A 27246-nucleotide genomic window follows, 5' to 3' on the forward strand; every position below is an offset into this window, starting at 1 on the left:
AACGACACGCATCCTAGATCAACAGTCGTACTCTAAGGCAAAATTGGCGATTATGGATCCAGGTGAGATATCTGGCACAACATTCATAAGTATACAGTATATATAGAGCTGAAGAGGAGGGAGAGACAGAGGAGAGAAACAGAGCGAGGAGGAGAAGGAAGGGCAAGAAGAGAGATGTCAGTCTTGAGTGGGCAGAGGAACCGGTGTTCAGCGAGCGAGAAGAAGGTGGAGGGAGAAGGGAGGGGGGGAGGGGTACGACGCCTTCACTGAGGAAGCGCTTTCAGGATGGCGTTCACCTCCTCTGCCACGGCTGTCAGCGCAAACTCAAACTGCTCCTGAGGAGGTAGAGGAGGAGGAGGATGCAGGGAGAGAAGGAAGGGAAGAAGGGAGAAAGTTTTAACTGGTTAGCTTTGAGGTTACAGCACCCTGTGTGTGTGTGTGTAAGTGTGTGTGTACGTGTCTACAAGTGGCTCACTAATGCTATTTATGAATGATTGGCAATTCTTCCACCTCCTCTTCTTCCTCCATCTCTCCTGACCCTGCCTAGTATGTGTTCGGCCACAAAGTCCAGGTGAAGGTGAACCACTCTCTGGGCTTTCAACTCAGGGTACACAGCCGACACCACCATCGATCCAACCAGGTGTGTCTTAAAATGGAGCTTTTGAGTCAAGCTGTCTCTCAGCTCTGTGTGTTTGTGTGTGTGCGTGCGTGTGTGTGTGTGTGTGTGTGTGTGTGTGTGTGTGTATGTGTGTGTGTGTGTGTGTGTGTCTGTGCATTTGTTTGTGAATCTGACTCATAGTTTTCCCTGTGGAGCGCAAAAGGGGCAGATTGATGTTTGCCCCCTGGACCTGGTGGTTTTATATTCCTCTCCTCTCCCTAGGCTGCAGGCCACGGGGTCCACTCACAGAGAAAAAGGTACGTAGGAGTTTGGAGGGAACAGTCTTTAGATGTGTCAACACACAGCCTGCCATAGTCTGGCCTGAGGATAAGCTAAATCAATACTGAGGAGTCACTGGTGGCCGTGCCTTTCTCTTTGCAGTGGAGATTACCTGGAGTGTTCAGGTTTTCTATTTTTATGTCTTCTGATGTTGTGATAAAGCCAGAAAATATGTGAGCGCATCCATCTGTATCTGTGCAGTGGTTATATGTGCCTATATCTAATCCAAAGTTGGGTCTCAAGTTCTTTGTATTAAAAACAAATACTTTTAAAATCAGCTTTGGCATGCTGAGGAGCAAAGTGAGCCATGCTGTACACATTTACACCACTGGGGGGAGATCAATCTCTGTTCAACAGATCAGAGATGGATGATTAGTATAAGGAAGAAAAATGGTCACACATGCTGTAATTACTGCATATTGATGTCTGTCAAAAAGAGTAACCAGAAAAAGAGGGAAATAGATGTTTTTTGTTTTTTTTACAAGCTATGTCTAAAGTGGTAAAATCATGAGGTAAAAAAAACCCAACATGATTACTTGTCCACTTCTTGAACCCAAACTCTAAATTTTATACCTCATTACAATCAAATTTTTGTGTATTCCCAGCATGGAGCCGAAAAGTGGAATCAACAATATTTCAATATAATTTCACTTAGACTTGTCAAAAAGAAAAAGAGTCTGCTTGAAAAGCTTTTCCCCGCCGAACAGAAGCCGGGCTATAAAAGCAGCATTAATGAACCAGCTAGAAACCCTGGAGTCTATTAGCAAGCAAACTTCCATAAATATTATCACCCAACCCTGCGTGAGGGTTTCCTTTATTATTATTATTATTGTTCCTTCCGTTTACAAGAGTGAAACAAAAGAGACTTCCTACCTATTTGCATTAGTCAGTGAGAGGAAATGCTTTGTGCGCACTCTAAACAATTTTCCAAAATGGTATGAGGCGGAGGGCCTGCTGTGATATAAACTGTTGAGAGTAAAGAAAGTACCGGCATGGATAAGACAGAAGTATGACAATATGTATAAAGATGAAAGGGAAAAAACTTTAATAAAATCATTTTTGATATTTGGTTCTTTTTAAAGTAAATATGTCAAAAACATTTTTGGTTTTAGCTTCTCAAATGTGAGTATTTGAAGCTTTTGTATTCCATATAGATTGAAAATATTTGGGTTTCAAAGTGTAAATTGGACAACATGAGAAAAATTTAAAGGCATCACATTTGGCCCTGAGAAATTGTGAGCATTATTTGACAAATAAATAATCACATGTGGAGGTAAAAGCATCAATATTTTTGGTATATTTGCTTAAGAAATTGATTAAAAAAAGGAATTGTTCATCAAAACAGGTGATAATTAATTTTCTGTCGATCAACTAATCGATTAATCGACTCTACTTCCATGGACTAAAGGATTAATGGAGGGAATAATAGATAGATTAACTGATAATGAAAATATCTGTTAGTTGCAGCCCAAATTACATCTACTTAATGCACTTGTTGATGTAATTTACTTTGTTTTAAACAAGAATGGTGCCATTACACTTTATGTTGATTAAAATCTGTCTATAAAAATGTGTTTATGGGATAGAAATTAAGAGAAAATGTTATAACACTGCAGGATCAAAGGCAAGGATCATGGTCAGTGTCTCTGTCTTGTGATAAATGTGGAACAGTGAGTTATTATCTTCCAAGACAATGTTTTTCTAATCCTGAAGCAGTTATCAATTACCACATCATTTCCCCTGATCCTGTGCACATGAAGTAGACAATCGTCTGTTTGAATGACTGCAGCCCCTCCTCCCAGCCTGCACCCCCTCTGCTCCCCCGCCCCCATCTCCCCCACCTCTCTAACTCAAAGCCAGGGACCTTACCTTTGTCTGGACCATGCCAGCTCTCTGGTCTCTCAAGTGCTCCAGGGTAGCGGCAATATCAATCTCTTTAGCACCTGCAACAGACCGAAAATTGGACTGAGTTCAAAGCAGCAGAGTAATCCAGCTCACATCTGTCAATCTCTCTTTATGCTGGGCTCCCTTTGGAACAGCGCAGCGATTGAAAATTATTACATTCATCCCTCGAAAGACTTGGACGAGAGCCACAGACTGTTTCTCGATAAAATATGCAAGAGGATATTTTTGGGATCTGGGAAATGTGCAATAATGCATTCAAAAATGCTAAGCGCTGGTTTCTCTGTGAGAATCTTGTTCAAAAATTGGTTTAGATTATGTCCAACTATAAAGTCTGCTAAGAGCTTTTTGATACAACGATATCTGACTGTGTGTGTGTGTGTGTGTGTGTGTGTGTGTGTGTGTGTATGTGTGTAATGTGCAGAGAATCAACAAACTCTAATTAAAATGATTTATAGCCTTTCCAGAAGCCATACTGATGATTAACCTATGCAACAGTTGCTCGCCTTCAACAGTGATCAACTGCTGTTGAGTTAAATCTGTTTTGGCTTCGAAAGTGTGTGATGTTAATCTGGAAATCTTATTCTACTTTCAGATTTACGGGTTTCAAGCAGCATGCCAGAGCTCATTTGAGAAAAGTATAAAGAAGGGAGAAAACCAGACAGAGAGCGAGCCCCTGGACTCTCAAGATGTTTTTGAAAGTGAGGCAGAGAAAGGAAGCAAAAGAGATAGAGCATGTGTGTGTGTGTGTGTGTGTGTGTGTGGGTGAGAGAGAGAAAAGGGGGGATTTAATGCAGCTGGACTTAGTACTCAAAGTACTCCAGTGCTCCGACAAGACTTTCATGTCTCAGAAGGGCTGGATTCCAAAGTTAAGCTGAAGAGAGGCTCTTCAACCAAAGAAAAAAGCTTTGGAGAGTGAGATTATGTTCATTTTATACATTCTACTCTGGAGCAGAAAACAAAAGTTAAAAAGAGAGAGGGCAGCACCTTTCATCACTGCGGGCAACACTGCATTTGTCACTGAACTGGATGAACTCCATCAGGATGGGTCAATCTTATTACTGTTTTGCAGACAGTGAAGGTAAGGTCTGCATCAGAGCTTCCTAACCTGCTCTGATGGGCTGGGATTGCAGGAGGAGGGCATGCAGAGAGTGTGGAGCAAAGGGCAGGGGTCAAAGGGCAGAGGGCAGAGTGTAGGCTAAGCTATGCAGGGTTTTAACGTGATGTAAGGCAGCCTTTGGTGGCCACTGTGTAAGAACACCAGCTCCTGTGTAACAATAGCTGTGCAAATCTAAAAAATCTTTCAATAGACAAACTATAATTTTGTAAGCCAGCTAACAAAAAAAATAAACACCTCTTCCAAGCTACAACCCCTGCTTTGTTGGAGCGGATATATGGGCAAAAACAGGGGTTTATCCTCCTAAAAGGAACCTAAAATTTAGAAATAAACACATCTTCAAATGGTTTCTGTTTTGCATGTAATGATACAAACAAGTCTACAAGATCCTGTAAGGCAAGTTGCTTTTTCTGTGCAGTTGTTTTAAATATATTTTGACTTGTGTATAATAATTTCTCCAAACAGACCTCTGTGATGGTGCCAAGTTACTATGATTTGGGACTAACTGCATATTGCCATCTTTGACTGTGTTTTTTTATAGGATGCTAACTAGGGACCAACTCAACTCAAAATTGCAGAAAACACTGCAAATTCACCTGAAAGTTCTGATTTTTATCATACTTGTGATCTGGCAGTCTGGTAGTTTATATTTGCGTAAAATTGGAAAAGCCAAAGACAATATTCAGTGTGACGGTAGGATTCTAACTGTGGTCTATTAAGAATAAATCAATAATAAAATAAAATAAACACATTTCTTCCATTAAACATTAAATATTGATTCAAGTGTTGAAAAGCATTGGAGCAACTTCTGCAAATTCAGATTTTGAATGGATTTTCCCTTTAAACATTTCATTTCCATGCATGTGCTATCTAAATTCATGTTGCAATTGTGATTCAGGTCAATATAGCGTGACGGTAGCTTAAATAGATAATTACTAATGTTGGTGTAGGTTTCTTTTTCATTTTCTCTGCTCTGTTTTCGCTTTGTTCCACTCTCTCTGCACTCCTAGCAGTTCCCTCCATGTCTGTCTCTGTCTTTGCCGCCTTTCCAGGCCTCAGAGAAGTCACCCTCTAATGCATCCCCAAGACCCTCTGTGGAAAATGAGAGGCTTTAGTGTTGCCAAGGCAACCCTTCAACACAAGCAGAAAGAGTGAAAGGGAAGCCATTGATCGTTACCTTTAGCCATCCTATTGAGGACCATGTCAATCAGAATGTAAGTCCCACTCCTGCCAGCTCCATCACTGCCGAGAGTCAGAGAGACAGAGAGAGAGAGAGAGAGAGATCATTAAGGTGGCAGAGTGAAGCTCTAGATGCTTTAATCTGAGAGTGTTTTTCTTATAAGGAAACAAATTGCTCATTTACATCTGCATCTGCTGAGAGACTGTGGAGTATATTTAAACACAAATTAGTCTATGCAGACAGATACACACTGCTCCATCTGCTTAAAACCTGACATTACAGATAAGACAGAATACTTAAATAGCAAAAATAAAATAAAATACAAAATAATCAAAAAATCAATATTAATCTTTACTATTCTTGCAAAAATACCTGAACAGATCTGAATATTTGATGCTCCAATAAATGTGATTATGTTAAGCCTTTGCACACGAGTGCATGTGTGGTCTTGAGACTTGCTCGGCTATTGGGGAGAGGGGAATGGTTTCTGAGGCACACTGGGGACAAAGGCTTTTAAATGCATGCACCTCAGGAGCAGAGGAGAGGTTGAGAGGCCATGGGCGGTTCGAGAACAGCTTTTGGAGAGCCTTGCTTTTCCATTACTCCTGAGATAGTCTTATGAAAAGCCTCCCTTTGTGCCCGACGGCCATTCAACGGCTCTGCATGTTAATTGCAAACAAGGCGTGCACATCTCTCTAATAAAGGCAAGGCCAATAAAACAGGAGAGCGGCCTGAGCACCACTGCTTCATTAATCCACTGCTAGACACTCAGTCCGTACAGCTCCCTCAGAGGGGGAGCGGGCTGCCTGGCCCCACGCATGACTTAACAGGATGTGACTATTAAAAGTGGTCAGACAGATACCTGGTGTTTAATGCAAACCAATCAAGGCCAGTTAACTAACTCAACCAAATGGGAAATGGAAGTGTCTTTGGCTGAGTGTCTTTGTGCCACACTATTTCCATAAGGACACAGCCAGTGGAATAAACAGCAGCTCCACTGGACCCAGATAGAGTAAATGGACTGAGCAGGTTTAAATAAACAGCCTCTCCCCTCCAACACACAGGCCACGACAAACACTCGCTCTCCCAATTCAGCAGGGCGAGCCACTGTCACAAGGTTCAAACAGTTATACTTGCCTGCAGTGAACAATTATTGGGCAAGATCGACCCCGGTAGCACTTGTTAACCTTTCTGAAATAAGAAAAGAGAAGATTGGATGTTATTGTTAGCTTGACTGTCTTAAATGCAAATGCTGCTAAATCATGATCTGAAAACAAGACATGGTTCTTTTAGCTGAATAATAACAACAGCGGCAATTAAAGCAAATGAGGGACTTCACCGCTGAGGTCTAGATGAAATTAATGGCTGCAATAATCAAAGGAACAAACACGATTCTGAGAGATGCCCCCCACCCGTCAATCAATCACTTTAATTTGAGGATGGAGGGAGAAATCCGTGTCACAGCACCTAAATAAATTGAGTATCATTTCAAACAGCATTATTGTGACATGTGGGTGATGGATGTGGTGGTGTGATGTTGTGATTGCCGACCGCCGACGCATTAACCCCGGCCAATTATGAATGTTATACACCACAGGCACGGTGAAGGCCAACAAGCCTTTTCACACCCCACTGTTACCATGGAAACTGACTACACTGAGAGCTTCCGCGTCTTTCCATTCCTTCGTTCTTTACCTTTCAATGACAAAATGAAAATCCATGTTAAAATATCTCATCATATCTCTGGTTTATCTGGTTTGTTTCTCTATACATTTTTCATCAATCACCAATACGTATTCCTTATTATTAGGAATAGGCAAATAAAATAATATATACTTGCTATACAGAATATAACAGTATACTATAATATAGTATGATATAAATGAGTGTCAATTTGCTTTGCTAGTGCTAATACACTCCTACTACTGAAAGCAATAATAATGTGTTTTATCTTACAATTACATTTTATTATTATGATTATATTGCAAAATATACTAAAGTATATACTACTTTTACAAATATTTTATATTAAATATTGCCAGTTTGTGAAATATTTTCTTTGTTTTCATTATTTCTGCTGTATTTTCCATTTCCTCTATTTTGATCTTTTTTATCTTCTTTATTTATCTCTAAACTATAAAATATGATACAACAAGCAGCTTTTATTTGATTATCTTATGATAAAGTAAAGCTTATTTTGCTGTACAAATGTTTCCTTTTTTGTGTATTTTGCATTCATGTTCCTTTTTACCTCAACTTCATTACATTTTTATATTTCAAGGTTGTTAAATGTCAAATGCACGAGTAAAAATCAGGATGTGTTCTCAGTCAAAGTGCATACAGAGATGGTTGGAGTTCCCATGCAAGCCAGAGGAAGGAGCAGTGAGAGGAGGAGGGAGAAAGAGAGTCAGGAGTGAGAGAAAGACAGTTTGTGCACAGGCCTGGCTGAGGAGACACAGTTTCCAATGATCACTTTTGTGACTATGCAACTGGGCTCATATTACTAGCTGCAACATCACAAAAATGACACTGGCAACCGCAAAATACCGAGTTGGCCGAAACCATGAAACCGTGAGTGTACAGTTCATCTTGTGGATCTGAGACCTCTGAATCACGTAATGGTGGTCAGAGAGCTTTGGAGCATTACATTCCCTATAAAATTACAGCGTGGCAATGTGGATGTTTTAACAACAGTTCGGAGGATTGCAACAGCAGAGCAAACCTTTAGTATGTAATCAAAAAACACGGGACAAACTTGCACAGCAATATCATAGATAAATATTACTGACTACACGCTACATCCAGTTTAATTTGAAAAAATAGCACCAAAGGATGACATGATAACACTGTACATCCTCTTTTTTTCTCTCATCTGCATTACAAACCAGTGGGACAGACTTCCATCCACAAATCAGATGCATCTATTCTCATTTGGAGGGCTTTTCCTATCCCTCCTGGGTTTTCCCAGAGGGGCTATTGCTGCTCTTCTGCCAGAACACATTATATGAAGAACAGAGTGAGGTTATTCAGTCACTAGCGTTCCCCCTCTCCCATGTTTTTAGTGAGACAGCTCTCATTTAATTGGGTGTTTGAATTAGATGTTTTTTTTTTTTCTTTTCTTTTCTTCCCAAGCCAAGCCAGGCAGTGCGGGACTGTTAATTTGCTGCATCACATGTGCTGGAGGGAGGTGAGGGAAATAGGCCCAGGATGAAAGGGATAGTACAGAAACACAGTCCTTATTAGAACAACCATTCGCTAGGACACCAAAAGGCAGAGGGGCAAAAGGGAGATGGACCAGAAAGGCGCTGACAGAATATGGGATATAAGGGGAAGGTGATTAAGAACAAGCTTGGATTAAAGGTCAGTCATAAAGGGTGGTCTGTCTGTGAAATCTGTTGAGCGTCAGTGTCTGAGGCCAACAGACAGGGATCTTCACTATACCTGCGGAAGTCTAACAGGGTCCTGGCCGAGTTGGGGATCCCACGGTCCATCCATGACAGGAAGTGGAATTGTGTGACAGTGCGGGTCTCATTAGTCTGCAGGTTCTTCAGGTAGAAACTCCGCACCAGGAAGTCCTCACACCAGATGTGCTCAGACACCAAGTTCACCTAAATATAGACCATAAAATATGCAAAGGATGATGTTCAGTTTATTTAATTAAATCTTCATATCAACAATCGTAACCAAGGGGAATAAACTGATGTAGCTTTAATGTGCACGTTGGCCAAAAAAACCCAAATGCCTGAAAGTTTTGGTTCACCTGTTGTGATATACTGTATAGCCATGTAGGTAGATAGTTTCAGTTTAATGAAGCCATGTGTAATTATATTTTTTGTTTCATTGTGTTTATACCTTGCTTTGCCTTTATATCCACATAATAGGACTTTCTGTTTAGAAAGAAACTGCAGAGAAAAAGGTGGATACAGTTTTTAGTTTCCATGCAAACTTCAAATTGAAGTCATACACTTGTACAATGGAGTCAGGCAGCATATTATAAAACTGGACTACACCAAAACAGCATTGAGATGTTTTTCTCACTCTTTTTTTTTTTAGTCACACTAAAAGGTTTTCCCTACAGGTTTTTCTTTTTTCCATATTTTTAAAGATTGCAAATAAATGGCTGCCTATTTTTCCAAAAGCCTTGATATCGTCTTCACCCAGGTATGTGTCTGAGATTTCTTCCGTCACTCGAATAAAAGTAGCAGTGAATGAATTTCATTTGTGTTGCCCAAAGCATTGAAAAATGACATTTGAAAAAATCTTTTCAAAAACAGTGCCCTTGCTACAAAACACTTTTCATAAGGGACTTTTTTATTCAGTATAATGTAGTTCCACTGAAAAACCATTCACAGTGAGATCTGTAAATCATTCAGAGACAGTATTTCTGGAGACACATGTTGCTGTTGAATCTTTTAACCGTAATTATTCAATGATGTTAGCACCACAAACTAAATTAACCTTTGTTGTATTGGGGTGAAGGCAGACATATCTACAGGGCTACATACCATAAGAGCTAACTGAGAAATATGACTATTCTGTAATTCACGTGAACTGATTCTTCAAACTTTGAAGCATCCAAGCTTTGTGACTTCTGCTTAATCGCTTACGTACCTCGTAGATGTGGTAGACATCAGATCCTTCATCTGGCCAGTAGTGGTGACACTGCTTCACTCCATTTTCAGAGAGTGGGGTCAGCATCACGATGACAACGCAGCCGCTCTCCCATACCATCTAGACACGGCGGTGCAGAGATGTCAGAAAACCCTCCAACACACCCCGAGACAGCACTCATATGCGTCTGTATGACATTACGAAGGAATCACTAATATGTGGCTGAACTATGCCACTAGGAGCAGCATATTGCACATTAGCATTACAGGCAGCTTTGTATTAGAGTGAAATTGATTTCTTAATCTCGGTCCAGGAAGTATGAATAAATGTCACCTCTCTGCGTGAGACAAATGATAAATGTTGGGTCGACCAGCAGGAGGGCGAGTCATGTGTCACCCTCTCTCAGTTGTCTGAGCTACATCACAACATCTACAGCACTGCTGCTCCATTTCATCTTATCACGATCTAATGTGTCCTTGGGAAAAAATACAGGCTCACGGCAGCCATTAGGAAAATGAGGAGGAAACGCAGGTTTTATGATTGCTATAAAAACTCAATGGCCTTGACTATACACTAATCACAAGCTTCTGTGATCCAGCCCAGTGGACACATTACACGCTAACTGTGCCAACTGTGCCAGGATGTGATGAGATTAGGCAAGGTGATAATGTGGGGGAATATTATCCATTTAGTCTTGTAAGGTTTGACAAATATTTGTAGGTAGTGTGACAATGCTGTGTTCCTATTTTCAGTCTTCAACTAGTGAAAAAGGCAGCCATCTGCTCTTTAAAAAAAAAAAAAAAACTATTTCCAGGCTCTAAAAACAAACACCTACTATCCATCACTTGTACATAACAGGAAGGCTGAATACAAAAAGCCTGAAATGACAGAGGTTGCTGCTCTGTGAACTCATGCTGATTGACTTTTTTTTTTTTTGCATTGAATTCTGAGGAGAAGGAAGCAAGGTAATAGCCAGTGATAGAGGGAGGGAAGGGAAGTTGGATGGAGTAGTGAAGGATGAAGGGATGGAGGAATGAGAAGTGGAGGATTAGAGCAGAGCTGCATTTCAGAGCGCTGCCTGGGGCCGGTGTGGATTAGATAGGACAGAGCAAAAAGATTTGCCTCCTGCACGGCCATTTGCATGAGAGTGCCAGTGTTTCCCCTGTTTGTTTACTTTTAATGGGGGGAAAGAGTGTGTTTTTCCCACTGCCACAATCCAAGGTTAACCATATTGAATAATGAATGGCTACTACTTATTTCCAGGCACAGAACTGATGTTCAGTGTGTCAGTCAATCTGTGTCTCATTTTCCATAATTTTCTGCTTAATTGGAAAGACTTAGAGTTGAGTTCCTAGTTAAATAGCCCATTTCATTAGATAATGGATATGCATTTATTCACCTGGCACTGGAAAAAATGGCAGACAAACAAACAAATAACCAAAATAAAGAAAGAGATTAAAGGAGATAATTATCAAATGTTTCATTTGAGGCACTTTCAAATTTACAAATTAAATACAGAAAACATGGCACCTTTCATTCCTATTTGAACTGATGTACTCAATTAACACACACTTTCAGATAATAGCTACTGAGTTTTCGTGTTTTTAATTAATTGGGACACCATGTGAGGACTGTAGGTTGAGTTTTAAAAGCAATTTATAACAAAAACAGCATTACAAGCCAAACTTGGCTGTACCATCCTCCCCTAGTCACAAATGGGCTCCGACGTCTGTGCTAACACAAAGTCAGCACTATCATAATGATTTGAAATGAGTACCCGTTCAGTACAAGATACAGAGTGCAGAGTGCTGGGCCAGCTGGTCTGCGAGGATTTATGCTTCACACTTCTACATCCTGGTCACGGCTAGCGAAGTTACTTCACCATATGGAGGTTATGGGCCCACTAATTACTACAGTGCTGTCCTATTAACACATAAGAACGCCATTTGGCAACCATGCATCATTTAAGGCATACCTCCACGCAAGTCGCCATGTTTTACAATAGCCTATATCCAGTGATTAATGGCGAGCTTGTCTGACATTTATGGACAATAGAAGGAATGAAAATAGTGCTGAGAAAATGCAAATATGAGCAAACATCAGCATTATTATACATAATATTAGACTTCCTGTGGGTGTTTTAACTAGAATACTATATACACAATGAAAAGCTGCTGGGTTGTAGTATGTATTCAGCTGTTTTATCATTACATTTGCGTCACAGAGCTTGAGCATCACTTTTTCCTAAAAATAAAAACCCAGTGATCTTTGAAAAACCCAAAAGGTCATTTAACAACATGTACAGCTGTTCTGAAATAATAGTTCATTGTTGCGCCTCTAAACAAGATATTTTGACCAGCTTCTAAAGTTGTGCATTTTTTTCTAATGCATACAAAAATAGTTGCCTTGTACAATGTGAACCGAAATGAAATATTATCATATATATTGGTATATATTGATGATTCTTTTGAATATCTAATATTTTCATACAGAAGAACATTGATATTTTGCTTGTGTTTTGAGAAAGAGCACAGCTAGGACATAAATTAGGACATACACTTTGAGGAAATCATTTTTTCATTCTACAAATAAAATATCTTTTTATCCGGATGGTTAGAAGAATCTTTGATGATTCTGAAAATACCTTCTGTGATATGCAGTGATAAGTATTGTTAAACAAGCTTCTTGGTTTTTCAAACATAACTGGGTAAATATGTTTTATAAAATAAGATGCTTCACTCTGTGTCCCAAATAATAAAGAGTAATGGTAATAAATGAGAGGCACAGACTTGAGCTATATTACTTCCACTTTGAGTCATTCCACCAAAGAGAGAGAGTAATCTAGACTCTTGTTTCTTGGACCAAGAAGGAGACATCAAAATCATTTAGGAATGAGTAAATCGCAGAAAAGCAGACAGTAGGTGAAGCTCTACTGTGGTTTTTCCAAACATTCATCGCTGTAGAAACAAAACAGCAAAAGATGAAAGACGGACAGGGAATGAGGATGAGCTTTACCTGCCAGAAGTCCGTCACGGTGGAAGGAAGTGGGCCCTGCGAAGCGATGTAAGTAGGGTTGCGAGGGTCATGGTCCATCTGGGAGAGAGAGAACAGAGTGTGACAGAGTATATAGGCGGGGACAGGTGGATGAAAACACATTGCCTGGATACAACTTCCATCAAAGCCTCCATATCTGGATGGAGAAAACAAACTTGTCTCTTCTTTTCTCTGCTGAGTGGCATTCATTCATTCACTCTCTCCAAAATCGTCTTTCTTCTAGTCTTCCTTCCTTCCTGTCCTCAAAATTAGGTTTTAATGGATCTGTTTGGAGTAAATTGGATATAAAAGAAACTGCACACTATTTGTTGGTAAACTGTGAATGTTATGCAGACCCACAGTAGGGGTTGAACATGAATTACAAGGCCAGTATTTCATTTGTTAATGTTAAAGATCAGTCGCTTTTAGCACAATGCTGCATAAAAAGACTGGAGAGGACCTTGAACTGTGCTGTATTTTCTATCTAGTAAAAGTTAAGCAAAGAAGAACCTCTGGTGTTTTATGAGAAGAATGCCACACAGCCATCTCATATTCATACCTCACATTACAAATGAAAAGATGAATGTCTCTCTTTAAAGGACACTGTAGTTGTTTGACAATGAAAATAGTCTTGTGCCGGCACCTAGTTGGACCATAGAGACTAAGCATCTAACCTATTGAATATTCAAAATAAACCTTCAATAACTCAACTTGCCCATTCATCATCTCATCGTTCAGGCATCTTCCTACCAATATGCTTCTTCAAATTGCCTTCACATCTCTCTTTCTCTCGCTCTCTCTCTCTTTTTTTTAATGGTTGGACATGTTTTTGCATGAAACATGAGATTGTGGTGGGACTTAAAGCCTGGAGGCACTTGACGTGAGAGAGGTGGGACATAATGACATGGGCCGACTCGATTTGAGGGATGTGATTGAGACTTGATTGAGTAGGTGTTGGCTGGGTCGCCTCCAAAATCAATGATCACATTTTATTGAATGAATTTTTATGCACACCCTCGAGTGCGAGATGCATCAGTGAAGGGATGTTGATGACAAATGGCTGAATATATAGTAATGGTATAAAGTAGCAGTGTTATTGATATATTTTTGACATATAATGACACACCAAGGGAGTGCATTAGTTGTGTTAGTTTGGGGATACTGCACCTTTAACATTATTCATGGAAGAACTACAATAAATAGACTGATATAGGAAGAATATGTATAAGACTTAAGGTGTGCTTGTGTCATTTTTGGCATGTTAACCTTCCATTGAGGGACATCCACAATAGAAATTGAGGCATTTTTGCAGTCCAATTATAAAAGAGAGTCATTTTAGGGAGACATCACAGAGCATAACATCAAGAAACACCACGACAGCAAGTCACAGGGTCAAATTTAATGACTTTCTTTATGTACTTGAGTTTTTATGATAAAGAGCAATATGTCAAGGACACCTAACATGAGCTAATAAGTTAAACATCTAGCTTTTCTCCATGTATTTCTTTCTTTGTATTTGTATGTATTTGTATTCTGATTTTTCTTCTTTAACCACATAGACTCTTTTGTCTTGTGCTCATGGACTTTGACATTCACCCTTAAAAGGAAAATAATTACGAAGCATCTCTGCATGGCTTTAATATTACCATAATACTTTTCTCTCCTCATGTTTAATATCCTCAACAACAGGATTAATTCTTAATGCTTTAAATGGCTGCTACAGCCACGAGGAACTTCAATCCTAAATGACAAATTAAAAAATATATTTTTTAATTATTACTCCTCTCATGTCTGTGCTTGGAATTTATTTTCATTATAGTGAATTAAAAAGTGTCAAATTGTTTTCTCCTAGAAATCTACTTCCAACAAGTAATACAAAGCTAGTGTTGGTTGGTCTCAAAGGGGTCATTTTGATCCTTTAGAGATTTTTTCTTTGAGTGTTTAGCAGTGAAAAATGTAATGATACGGATTCCTTGAGGTTCCTACTTTAAATGATCTTCACAGCAATTATATCATAAATGCAGAAAAGGTTATGTTCATTGCCCTGTGTTACACTTCAGTTAGGTATAACCATGCTGTTCAATTTTCTCTTCATCCTTCCTGGTTGAAATTCCTCACGTGGTTTTTGAAAGAAGAAGAAGAAAAAAAAATCCCTCCCACTGAAATGAAAGGATGGTGCCGAATGCTAGTGCTGCCACTCCGTTTAGCCAATCTCAAGGACACAGACATGCTGTAGCTGTGTGCTGACATCCCTGCATGAATACTAAAGCGCAAACATGAAAGAGTAGTCCTGCATTTCAGCTGTCCTCCCCTTGCCATTGTGGGGAGAAGATAGACTACAAGAAAAAAAAGAAAAAAAGAAAAGAGGCAAAGAAACACCCTTTGGTTTGAAGTAAAATAGCTTGTACTAAAATAGCTTGCACAAATATCTGCTCCCGGAGAAACATCTCAACTTTCAACACCTCGCTGTAGCACCTTTATCCTGTGTTTATATAAGAAAGAGACCTCGGAAGCTAAATGGCAGGTTGAGCTCAACCCACATAGTCTGAACAGGTGGGGAAATAGAAAATAGACACACAGGGTTTGATTTTGTAATAAGGCTAGACAACACAAAGACAACAAGGCTTTGACCACATTTTGCACATTCCTCTGAACCACTCCTCACACTAATGATGCTGTATGTCTGGGAGGGCTTGCATCACTTGTGGTCAAGCTTAAACCACCATCCAAGCGTTTTCCTGTGTGCATGTCACCCCTCTGTTTGCAGGGAGCTCAGATCGCCCCTTCTCTTTGCTTTTTTGACCCAGGATACCCAGAAAGAAGCGACAGATTATTTACTCGTAGGCCAATGCCCTGAAGCTAATGAGGAGGAAGAAGCAGCATTGACAGACATAATTATCACAGTTTTGCTGCGCCCAGCCAGGGGTCCCTTTTGTGGTGTAATTACTGTCCTTTCATCTGCACACCACTGCATCTGCCATTACTTCACCCATCTTCAACATCCATTTGTGTTTCTAGATCCATTAAAAAAAAACTGCAGTCTTGGATTACATTATTCCTCTCTTGATTGCACCAAAAACAATTTTTTCTTCCCTTGATAAATTAACTTAAGTTAGTGTTATAAACTTATGCTGTAAGATGGCAAATGCCACACTACAGCACTGTTTAAATGAGCTAAAAACCTCTATGAATATGCCATTAGAGAAAATTGAGGCATAAATAGAGCATCTAAAAGTCTCCATTGTTTGTTTCTGAAGAGTAATAGGCTTTTAGTGCAGCTGTGTGTGCCCCCCTCATCTATCTCCACAGAAATTTTGGCACTGTATTTGAAATGCATAGTTTCCTGTTCCCTTTGATGTAATCCCTTTTCAGCGGCCTCAGGGGAAATCATGACTGGCAATGTTTTTGGGGGAAAATAGTAGTAAATAGTAAAAAAAACAAAAAACAACCTTAGCCCTCTACAACACTGAGGTGTTTCTGGATTTGTGGGAGATACATTTGTTTAGCCAAAAAAATAATGTATAATTTTTTTTAGTGCAGATGAAAAAAAGGGGGGGAGGGGTGGGTGCGGCCATTTTGAAAGCAGTGACAGTAACAATGTGATTCAACGAGACACAACGAATCCACCGAGGCTCCCAGCATGGAGAACAAAGTTTTAAAAAAAAAAAGATCAATGCACTTGGATCGATGACAAGTCCTTTGAAACATCTTTTATCTCAAAGTAAAATCCAAACCACAACAGGTGCTCCTTGAACAAAAAAAAACAAAAGAACCTTCAGAGACAACAGATATTAACCATAACGTAGAGCCATAATGAATAAACATTACTCACAATTGGACTGGCATTGATGTAATCTGAGTTGCCGTGGTTATTCTCTGCTTTCAAGGTGATCCTGGAATGATCATCTGTAATAGAGATGCATAATTCATCAATGCACTTTTCCACTGTTTTTTCTCTCTGCACAATAACAACAGAATTTTGAGCAGCAACGGAGGAATATGAAACTGAAAAGGCTAGGGGGGGACTGCAATTTCATCAGACTTTCATCATATACACACACACACACACATACACACATACATACACACAACTCTGAAGTCCTGCTGAATTACTCCACCTTCAATAAGGAATGTTCCAAGTAAAATAATCATAAGAAAATGTTATCTTAAGAAGTCTGAGTCTTCAAATCCTGCTTTTCTTGCCAGATTCATATGATCTGTTGCCAGTGAAGTTGAACCCACTTAAACGCTTTTGCTTTATGTTAAAGCCCCAGAAAACTCTGCTTCAAATGTTAAGGATTGTTCAGTGTAAGCAAGCAGAAATTAAAGCTTAAAAATATATATCTCCAGGTGATATTAATCAAGAGTTTAAAAGTCAAAACTTCAGGACCGTGTGGGTGTTTTGTGATCAGATGTGGTTGATAATGACCAAACAACCCATCAACTGTCATTAGATTGTAATTAGAATGATGCTGAATACTGATTCACGCATGGGGATATGTGACGTTTTCTAACTGAGCCCCGCCCACTACAAACCAGTGAGAGGAGCTCAGAGAAAAAACACAAATACAGAAATGTCTCATATAAAATAACCAACATTGTCCAACTTTGACCAGATAATAATGTACTCATGAGACAAGACTGATTGAGAAATTAGTTTTCAGGGTCCTTTAAGAGTTATTACTCTTGTAGTATAAAGATTAAGTCATTTGATCCAAGAGAAGCCTCAGAACAAGTTGATTCAGATTGAAAAGAACATTTTCTCACCATAATGACAGACTTTTCACTGGTTTTCAAAAAGAATAACAACACTAAGCCTCAGGTTTCATGAGTACATAAGCCAATTCTTACATACAGTCTGTATATATGTAAGTATACCGTATAATAACATGATTTGTTGATGAGGACTGTGAGGTATGGCTGAAAAGCTTTAAAAAAAAATCAATCAAGTGGAACTCTTTGTCCTACATATATTTTTAGTGTTCTTTTGGCTTGGATATCCAACTACTTTTATTTTCCAAACACAACTCAGAAACAAACCGGGTAAAACATTTGTTTGAATGGACTCACATACGACGATGGCATCTGAGCGGTTCCTCTTGGAGTTCTGCTCGCCGTGGCCCACGCTGCAGGCGCCAGGCTCTGCCTGGTAGGAGCACAGGGCCTCCCACTCACGCTCCAGACGGTTCTTGTTCTTCAAGTGGTCCTCCATGTATGACTGGAGGAAAACAGACACCACCTTAGCTGCCATTTTACACAACAAGCCAAAATCATGTGGAGGAAAACTGCATTTGTGGCAAAATATGGTTGTAAAACAAAACTCCATGTTTGTTTTTTGCAGCAAATTTGGATTAACTGAACACAAAGCTTTATTATATCAGAGCTACTTAGAGATAGCTGTTTTTTTTTCATTGTATTTTCCTCTCCGACAGTCAGCCAATAAATAAACTGGAGCATAACAGTGCAGCCTTGACAACCTTTCCTTTTAAAGCTATGATCAGGTGTCATGGAGCATTATTGTCCTAAGCTGCTGTGTAGCGTAACAACTGGGTGAGGAGGAGGCTGCTGAAGATCTAGGTGGGGAAGGTGTGCTAATGTTTGGCTCTTTGTGTGTTTGTGCATGTGCGTTTGACTGAAAGGAAGGGGGGTAAATCCACAATTAAAACTCCTGAAAGGTTTGTCTGCATTGGAAATACTTCAGGGGTGTTTCAATCATGTCCCTCACTGCTTGCACAGCCACTGATAAGATTGTCTGCATTTAAGCCGTCACTTGGAGAAGACAAAATTGAATTCGCTAGAGAGACAAAGATGGAAAAAGAAAAGGGGGAGGGGTAGAGGCCCGTGTATGTGTGTGTGCGTGTGTGTGTGTATGTGTGTATTCTCCCAAACCAGGGCAAGTCTTAGGGAGCTTAGAGGTTGTAGCTGGCAAGACGAGTCTTTTTTAAGCGAGTGCTGTGTTTCGCTTTCTGTCCTGTATCATGGCTCCCCTCCCAACGGGGTTAAATGGTTTAGTCCGCTATTGTGCGAGGCAGAAGATTACAGACTCATAAACTGATGTCAGGGATCAGCTGGCTAATACAATGAAAGTGATACCCAGATGTGCCGGGTTTTATCCCATATTAAAGGTAGTATAGGTAGACTGAGCGGAGAGGTGACACTCTATTGTTACATCCGAGTTATTCACTGCTGTCTGTCAAAAGGGAAGTCCAAGTCTTTGCACAATATATACAATTCCTACTTAGATGATAATCACAAATAAGCTTGTCCGACGCATAATAGGCAATTACCCTTTGGTGGTTCATGAATTCAGATGTCTCCTGCATGCACGCGAAGGATATTAGGAGACTTATTAGAATGTTAGAAATCCAACCGACGATGGGAATCAAAGTTTATTGTTAGATATGGTACCAAAGGTACCACTCAGGTCTTTAAAAGCCACGGTGACAACAGAAGAGGCAACTCCTGTGATAAATTCAGCTGCATAATGAGATAGTTCTGCCTGTACTGTTAATGACAAAGTGATATTTCTGAAATATAACGTCTGCTGTTGTACTCTCTGTCAGGGACTTTTAATTTTATGCATGTAAAAATCTCAATTATCCCCCCCCCAAAAAAGAAGAAAAAAATAGTTCATGTCAGTTCTAATAGCAGGAAACAGACATGTATTTGCATGTGTGTTGTTGTGCATCGCCTACGCAAACACACATCGCTGTCTTCCCAGGAAAATGACAGCATGCCATTATGGCCACTTGACAGAGCCTGTCACCACTGTGCTCTTGTCACCCTGTACAAGTACTCTCTGCTTGCCAGGCTGACAGCATTCCACCTCCCCTACAAATATTACATCTCCATGTACTTGATACATCCACTCTGAATTGCATCCCATTCTATTCAAACGATGCCCTGAATCGATTGCATTCCAAATTCATATTTTCGCTGCTTAATACAATGCAGCCAGCAGTGCCTTATCAAGCCCTCCCGTTTCTAGGGGGAGGCAGTGGACCATGGCGTATTCCAGAGACAGGGTAACGAAGGTTTAGTGAATGGGGGGATTATGTCTGCCAATCAGGGGGTTGGGATGGGAGGCCTGGGTGTCAGGGAAACAATGTCTAATCCTTCCTAAGCAGTCTCCTCGGCAGCAGAGGGTGCTGGGTGAAATCAGGATGAAGGGACAACCAGGGGAGCCAGACAAAACAGGTAACACATTACTGTCAAGCTCCACTGTCAAATTAAAAGGAACAATACTGGTAACAGTTTGTACAGGGAGCTTTATGATATGATAAACAGCTGCAAGAGGTGGAAAAAAAAGGTATTAATATGTATGTTTTTGTGTGACTAATAATAGCTAAATGAAAAGAACATATTGTTTTGCTTTAAATGGGGCAACACTGCTTTTGTGCTCACACACTTTAAAATTGTTAGAGAAAGTCACTGAGGGTACATGCTGCATGGCTATTTTCCTTCACCTGAGTCTTTTTTTCTCTTCCATTTGAGAACATAATTAATCATTTCTAAAATTGAACAATAACTACTCAACATTATGAAAAAGTGCCTCAAGCTACATAATTATTGATTTTTCTTTGTTTTTTTCAGGGGAGAGGTGATTAAGCTAAAGCAGCACTACAACAACTGCAACTGTGTCATCATTTTGACCCTGTTTCTGCAGGAGAGCACAGACTGAAGATATTGTGCTGTGTTTGTGAGGAAAAGCACAAGTTTGGTGACTGTACAGTGCTGTCCATGGTGCTGAAAGGACACAGCACTGCAGTAATAAGCACAGAAATATGGCCACATAAGCAGCACGTTTCTGCATTATATCTGGTAATCATTTTTGACGTTTTTTATCATTTGGTGGGTAACGTTTGCAGGGTGTAGTACCATACTGCAGCTGAATATGGCGAAGAGAGGGGATGGGAAATATAAGACAGCAGAGGTGTGTCAAGGCTCTGAAAAAAGAAAAACAGCCGATGACTCAGCATATGGAGTCATCTAATTTCAGATTTTGAAGTTGGAAGTCGTTATGCAAGACTTTTTTAAGTCTGGAGGTGGGCTGCACGGTGGGGTGCAACATTGTAGTTCATTTATCCTGACAGCACCAAACTCTTACCGTAGCGTAGTGTCTGTGTGAGTGTGAGTGAGTGTGTGTAAGGTGATCGGGCCGCGCAAAAAAAAAAGAAAAGGGACCCCCAGCATGTGTGCTTTGGAAAGCCGGGTATTCATCATCCTTCTCCACACGGTGTGAGCTCCAAAGAGCGAAAGAGGGGAGATGAGAGGAGAGGAGAGCAGAGATGGGAAAATATAGGTCTGAGATCAGTGATAACAAGGCAATCTCACACATGGTTTCATGTGAGATGGCATTGGAATTTTAAAGAAGAACCCCTATAGGACATCTCCATGTCAATCACGGCATGAAAGAGAAGTAAAGGTCCCTGTGTGTTTTACCTTTCTACATTGTAATGCCTGCATTGCTGCTGTGAAGAAACTAGGGCTAATAATAACAGCTCCTAGAAATGATTCACTGTGCCTCTTTTGTTATTGCAGGGCTAAATGCTTTTCTATTGTCAATGTTTTCAAAAGGGGCTTCACAAACAAGCCTTGACGAGTGCAACAAAACCCATCTATTACCACCAATACAAGGCATTACTCAGATTCACTCTCATTCATTATAGCCTCCCAATATAAAAGCTAGACATGCAGTGTGATGAATGCTCTCTCCATTAATGGAAACACTGCAAGGCATATATCCATCTCTTTTATCAAGCTTGTCTCAAATGAATGAAGCGAAAGTTGTGCAAAATTAAAACAATCCATTGTGTATTTGTGTGTAGAAGGAACCAAAAGCTTTTTTCAACCCTCCCCCTGAAAAAAAAAACCCTAACAAAATTTCTAAAACATCCAAATGATAATCAGATGGGTAATGATATTTCACTTTTCAGCAACTCTCATCAAACAAAACAATGTCTGCCTTATTTTGCAGCAGCAGTAAAAGAAACAGAGGGGGTAAAAGATGAAAATGACAGAGGAGAGAGATTCAGGAAGGAATGATAAAGATAGAAAATGACACAGTAGATTGAGGAAAAAGTTGGAGGAAAAAATGAAGAAAACACACACAGTCAAAATGAAGCAAGAGAGAGAAAACAGCGGGAGAATGGTGGAATAAACACCAAAGATAACAGGGTTCTGAAGGGAAAGAGGTGAGAGAGGGATGAAAAAGAGCCACATCCTGATAAACAGAGAGAAATCAAGCTGCTGGTTTTCAGGACTCAACATATCCATAGACACAGGGAGTTATTAAAGCATACACAGTAATGTGAGGTCAGCTGAAATATTTGCCTAGTATTTTCTTGTAGCTTTGCTACATGTACCCCTACATGACCCATCATGTTCCTAATGTGTTAATTTGAATTGAAAAATATTTTAAGCTGGATGTTAACGTGTTAATTATATAAAAGTGTATACTTTTAGAATGTTTTTTGAACAGTAAATGTTAGGTTGCTTTTGACAAATTATTTCCATTCATAGTAGCTGTAGCTGGACCTTTCAACTATTTATTCATTACTTTTAGATAGCGTTATCCATTTAAAGTGTTTATCCATTTATCTTTACCTTAGTTATCAATTTCAAGTTTTAGTCATCCAATATTTTTAGCTATCTGTTTCAACTGTTTATCATTACTTTTAGCGATTAACTTTTTAAACCATCCGTTACTTTAAGCTATATAGCTATTTCAGTTGTTCATACATAACTATTTCAACTTTTTCAAATGTTTATTCATTATTTTATGCTAAAAATTCCAAACTTTTTGCCATTACTTTGCACTAGCTAGCTATTTCAACTGTCTATCCATTACTTTAAGATGTTTCAACTGTTAATTCATTACTTTTAGCAAATGATTTCATCTGTTAAACATGCAGTGTGTAGTATTTAGTGACATCTATCTTAATTGACTTGGCAAAAATGTAATAAAATATTCACAAGTACGTAGCCAAGAATGGACAAACCAAACACAGAAAGGGCCTTTCACCTTTTTTTTGCGAGTGTTGTGGTCATTGTAGGTTGTCCCTAAAAACTTGAATGGAGATATTCAGTTTGTTGCAATCTGCAACCTCACCACTAGATACCACTAAATTCTACACACTGGTCATTTAATTCATTGACTTTTAGGTAAATATTTGAACATGTTTTTGTAATTTTTAGCCAACTGTTTCAACGTCTTTGCTTACTTCCTAAGTAGTTTACACACACTCACTACTGCAACACAACAGTGCATTGTCTCAAACAACAATGAACCTATCCATAGTGAGAAACAGATGATGAAATGTTGTGGTTGTCTGATGTAACAATCAGATGCTACGAACCACAAATGCTCTCTGAGGGCGTGAAAACAAACCACACCTTAACCCACTTCCATTTATTCATCTTCTCTCCTCTCTTGACACTTTTTCTACCACATAAATCATCACCACACATTGTTTCTTGTGTTCCTTACCAGTATCATGTGACCAGTTGAGATGTCCATGTTGGACGGCACTGGCTCCTCACACCAGGAGGAGGTGCTGCTGCGGGTTGACGGGCTGGCTGCAGGACCATCACTGAACTGTGATGACACACTGTTGAGCCGCGAGTGGCGCAGTGTCTCCGGCCGCTCGACACGTTCTGATGTGCGGATCGCCATACGCTGGCGACACAGCTCCTGGGGATTACAGGAGATGATGGTGAAGCCCTGGGTCATCATATATGCAGGGTATTTTTTTTACACAGGCCCCCTTAAAAGGTTTCATGTATTTATCTTCTTTTTATGCAGATAACAATAGTTTTATGTATGATATGTGCTTATCCCTGCTGTTAGGGGTTGAGTTCTGTAAATGCACCTTATAAAATCCTGTATCTCGGCTGACTTGATCTGTCCTTACTCGTCTGTAGATTAATGGCTTATCCTGGTGGATTATGGAGCTTATACTAATTATGTCAAAAATACATGGTTGAGAAACCCTACACGATTTACAGAATAAATTCACTATTGTCACACCTGGTTGCCATACAGCCACTGTCTTCATTGTTTAAGAGAAGATCTCTTAGTTGAGAAAAAAACATCTTTTACATTAAAATCCTGCACAAAATCACCACACAACCTATAGAGCAAAAAATATGCTATAAGAGAAGAATTTGGGACTGCTTCCCAAAAATAGAACACAAGAGTATCCATCACTCAACTTACCAATTGCATTTACCCAGTTGTGAAATATAATTTTATATTTTGATTGATATCTCCAGGTTTCTGAGACTTGCTAAAAAGATTAAACCTCTCCCAATGACTCAGCTTTTCTTCTATCATGCCTCAGTGCATCAAAAATTCGAGGACCAGAAAGTATCTACTCTAATATAATTTTATACAAAATGGAAAAAAAATTGAAAAAGTGAAGGAAAAAACCCATATTGCCTAAGTTGTGTGATCTTATACATGTATAACCAAACAAATATATGGTAACAGTCACACACTTTACCTGATTCACCCCTATGAGGTGTGGTCATTCTTATCTCTAGTTTTCTCTGTTAATTTCAACATAATCTGTAAACCCCATTATGTTTGATTTTGGGAGGCAAAGCCAGTCATTTCTACCGAATTCATTACCATACTCAATTAATAACAGCGACGGCAGAGCAGGCCAGGGAAAATGCCTTGTGAAAGCACATGCTATCTCATGATCTATCATAGTGATATTTCCCTCTGGAGTGCAGGACCCTCTAAGCCCTGGTCTTGGATCAGCTTTACCGCCATCAGACTTTAATGATTTGAGCCATGAAGCAGTGCCCTGGGCCTTGGCCTCGGGGCAATATCTAGGTCCACCTCATAATTCATCCTACTTTTCAACATCTCTGGAAAGAACCACCCTGTACTGGAGCTGCGAAATTGTTCCAGAGGCAGGCAGGGTGATGCAGTTAGCATCAGAAGGGGCCAGAGGAGAGACACATGGAGACTTAAAGCACAAGTCGTGTCAGTCTGTGCTCCCTCTTTCAGACTACGGATAATAAGAATGAAAACAAACCGAGAGGAAATGTCTACAGTGTGTGCTGCCATCTAATACAGTATATCTCTCTCTCACAGCACGCAGCTCTCCCACAATATCTGTCAAACATAGAGAACACACCCACATGAACGTCTGACAAAGCAGTTATCCGATCCCTAAAGGTATACTGAGAGAGAACAGGTGTCATATATAACATTAAATTTGCACCGTAGTACAACATGATGAAAAGATTTTGAAAAGAAACAAAATAATATAAAAGCTAATGGATGTAGTTTTAATATTTAAGAAAAAAATGCAATTCATTTAGCATTTTTGCTTATTATTGCTTCTCTGTGACCATCGTTATGACACCGTAACACCCTTCAGCTTCTGACAGCAAAGCAGCCCTATGAAAACCTGATTAAATATTGAAAATGTTAACGCGACATGCAGATAAATGTGTTCTGAGTGCCATGCTGGGCACAGCTGAGCCCCAACGCTGAAAATCAATACAGCCCAGGCTGCCTGTGGCCCTGGAGGAACAGAGGGAATAGGTCACAGTGGCGGCCCATTCCCCTGTCTCACACACAGAGAGACAGACAGACAGACAGACGCACGCACGCACACACACACACACACACACACACACACACACACACACACACACACACACACACACACACACACACACACACACACACACACACACACACACACACACAAGGCAAGGGTGAGCAGTGAATAATTGGAAGCATCGAATATCTATTGCAGCAATCAGTATATAATGCAAGAAACAAAAAGCTTAAAAATGATGAAGTACACTCAAACTGTGACTTTGGTATTTAATCACTGCATTGCACAAAAAAGAAAAGCTAGTCACTATCTTACAACAGCCAAAACCGATCATAAGAGGAAGTAGAAGAAAATCAGTCAAACATACACATTCACAAACCAATCAGATAATCAAGTGCATCTGAACAGAATGCGTGTTCTCCCAATAGCAGAGTGCAGGCTAAGTGTCCTGGCTCTTGATTGGCTCATAGCAAAGGGGTTGGTCTAACCTGATAGGTTGCAGTAGCATCAGTACTGGTGTCAGTACCCAGGCTGGCCAGCTTCTCCTTCATGTGGAGGTGGGAGCGCTGGCGCACGCAGAAGAAAGTGGTGGACACAGCCAGCGCCACCAGGATGAAGAGCATGCAGAGGACGGAAAGCAGCAGGAACTGGCCCGACTCCACCCTGGTCTCCTTCACCATGGGGATCTGGGTCAGGCTGCCCCTCTGGAGGACACAAACAAACAGGGAGAGAACACACTGTCAGAGCAGTAAATGATGCCACTCTGTCTTTTTCCTGATTGATGTCGTGGTTTTTGATTTACAGCAACCGCCATATCAAGTCTGCACTACATCAATTTTCACTTGAAAGCTTGTCTTGGCCTTCGACAGGAAAAAAAAAAAAAAAAAAAAAAAGCGGTGCGAGTGCTTCCTCACCTGCCTCCCCTCCTCCCCTGCTCTTTACACCCATTACCACTGTCTCACCAGCCCCACTCATTAGCCAGCTCTAATACTTCCCTTATAATGCATTCAGACTCAGTCAACCCCCATTACCAGCCTGTCCAGTGCTGTATCCACACTGAGCCCCACTATAGATATTTACAACCCCATTTAGTGCTGGCATGGTGTGGGCTGGCACTGTGCAGCTACAGGAGGTTGGGATACTAAAAGCTTGTGCTTAATTAGCTCCTCTGGTCCTGAGTTTGGCTGGATTAGGCCCTGGCCCAAGCCGCACAGCTAATGGCTACCAGGACTGGAGAGACACAGGCGGGCTCAGACTGGACCTTCATCCACCACCAGTTGAATACAAAAGGCCTTTTCAAATATTCACACCCACGCTAATTCAAACAGGGAGATATAGCATTTGTCTCAGTACAGCAGGTTTGTTTTTAATGTGCTGTAATATCAACTAACATATACTGTTAGTGTAGGTTGAAGAACTGGCCTATATGTTGATAATTGGTCCCAGGGTGGGAAATTAACTTTTTAAAAATGTGAACATGTAGAAGCCACTGACAGATAAATGTTCAAATTCAACGGACGCTCAATAGTAAACCATTATTTTGTGTCTGAAATATACTAGCCACTTTCATTTTTTGCCAGCATTAGGCTGGTGGCTGGTACTAATTTCGCACCCTGATTGGTCCACTCATGGCCATTTACTCTAATGATAAATTCCCCATGGGCCCCAATGATACAGAATATTTTGAGAGCATAACAGCGATAATTAGGAGCAATAATTGGGAGGGATAATTAATGATACCTGAAATGTACTGTTGTAGATTTCCTTTGCTGATTGCATAAAATATAGACATCTTACCAATGTGGGTTTTGTATTTAAAAACAGAGAGCAGATAAACATCATTGCTGTCTGATTGGACACAAAGCATATTCTTTTTATTTTATTT

General features: G+C 40.0%; 1 protein-coding gene across 1 annotated transcript in view; it reads right to left on the reverse strand.

The window, feature by feature from the left end:
- Nucleotides 1-263: 263 nt before the first annotated feature.
- The window catches only part of ptprn2 (protein tyrosine phosphatase receptor type N2), a 124071-nt gene continuing 97088 nt past the window's right edge, over nt 264-27246 (reverse strand). Inside the window, exons 12-22 of the mRNA XM_062441614.1 lie at nt 25850-26065; nt 23270-23473; nt 17851-17998; nt 16613-16686; nt 12763-12840; nt 9748-9867; nt 8578-8744; nt 6274-6327; nt 5134-5198; nt 2807-2880; nt 264-335 (exon numbers count right to left, since the gene is read on the reverse strand). Of these exons, the coding sequence (XP_062297598.1) occupies nt 264-335; nt 2807-2880; nt 5134-5198; nt 6274-6327; nt 8578-8744; nt 9748-9867; nt 12763-12840; nt 16613-16686; nt 17851-17998; nt 23270-23473; nt 25850-26065 (1272 nt within the window). The remainder of the gene's footprint in view (nt 336-2806; nt 2881-5133; nt 5199-6273; nt 6328-8577; nt 8745-9747; nt 9868-12762; nt 12841-16612; nt 16687-17850; nt 17999-23269; nt 23474-25849; nt 26066-27246) is intronic.

The sequence above is a fragment of the Scomber scombrus genome, chromosome 20, assembly GCF_963691925.1.
Source record: "Scomber scombrus chromosome 20, fScoSco1.1, whole genome shotgun sequence".
NCBI classification, from domain to species: Eukaryota; Metazoa; Chordata; class Actinopteri; order Scombriformes; family Scombridae; genus Scomber; species Scomber scombrus.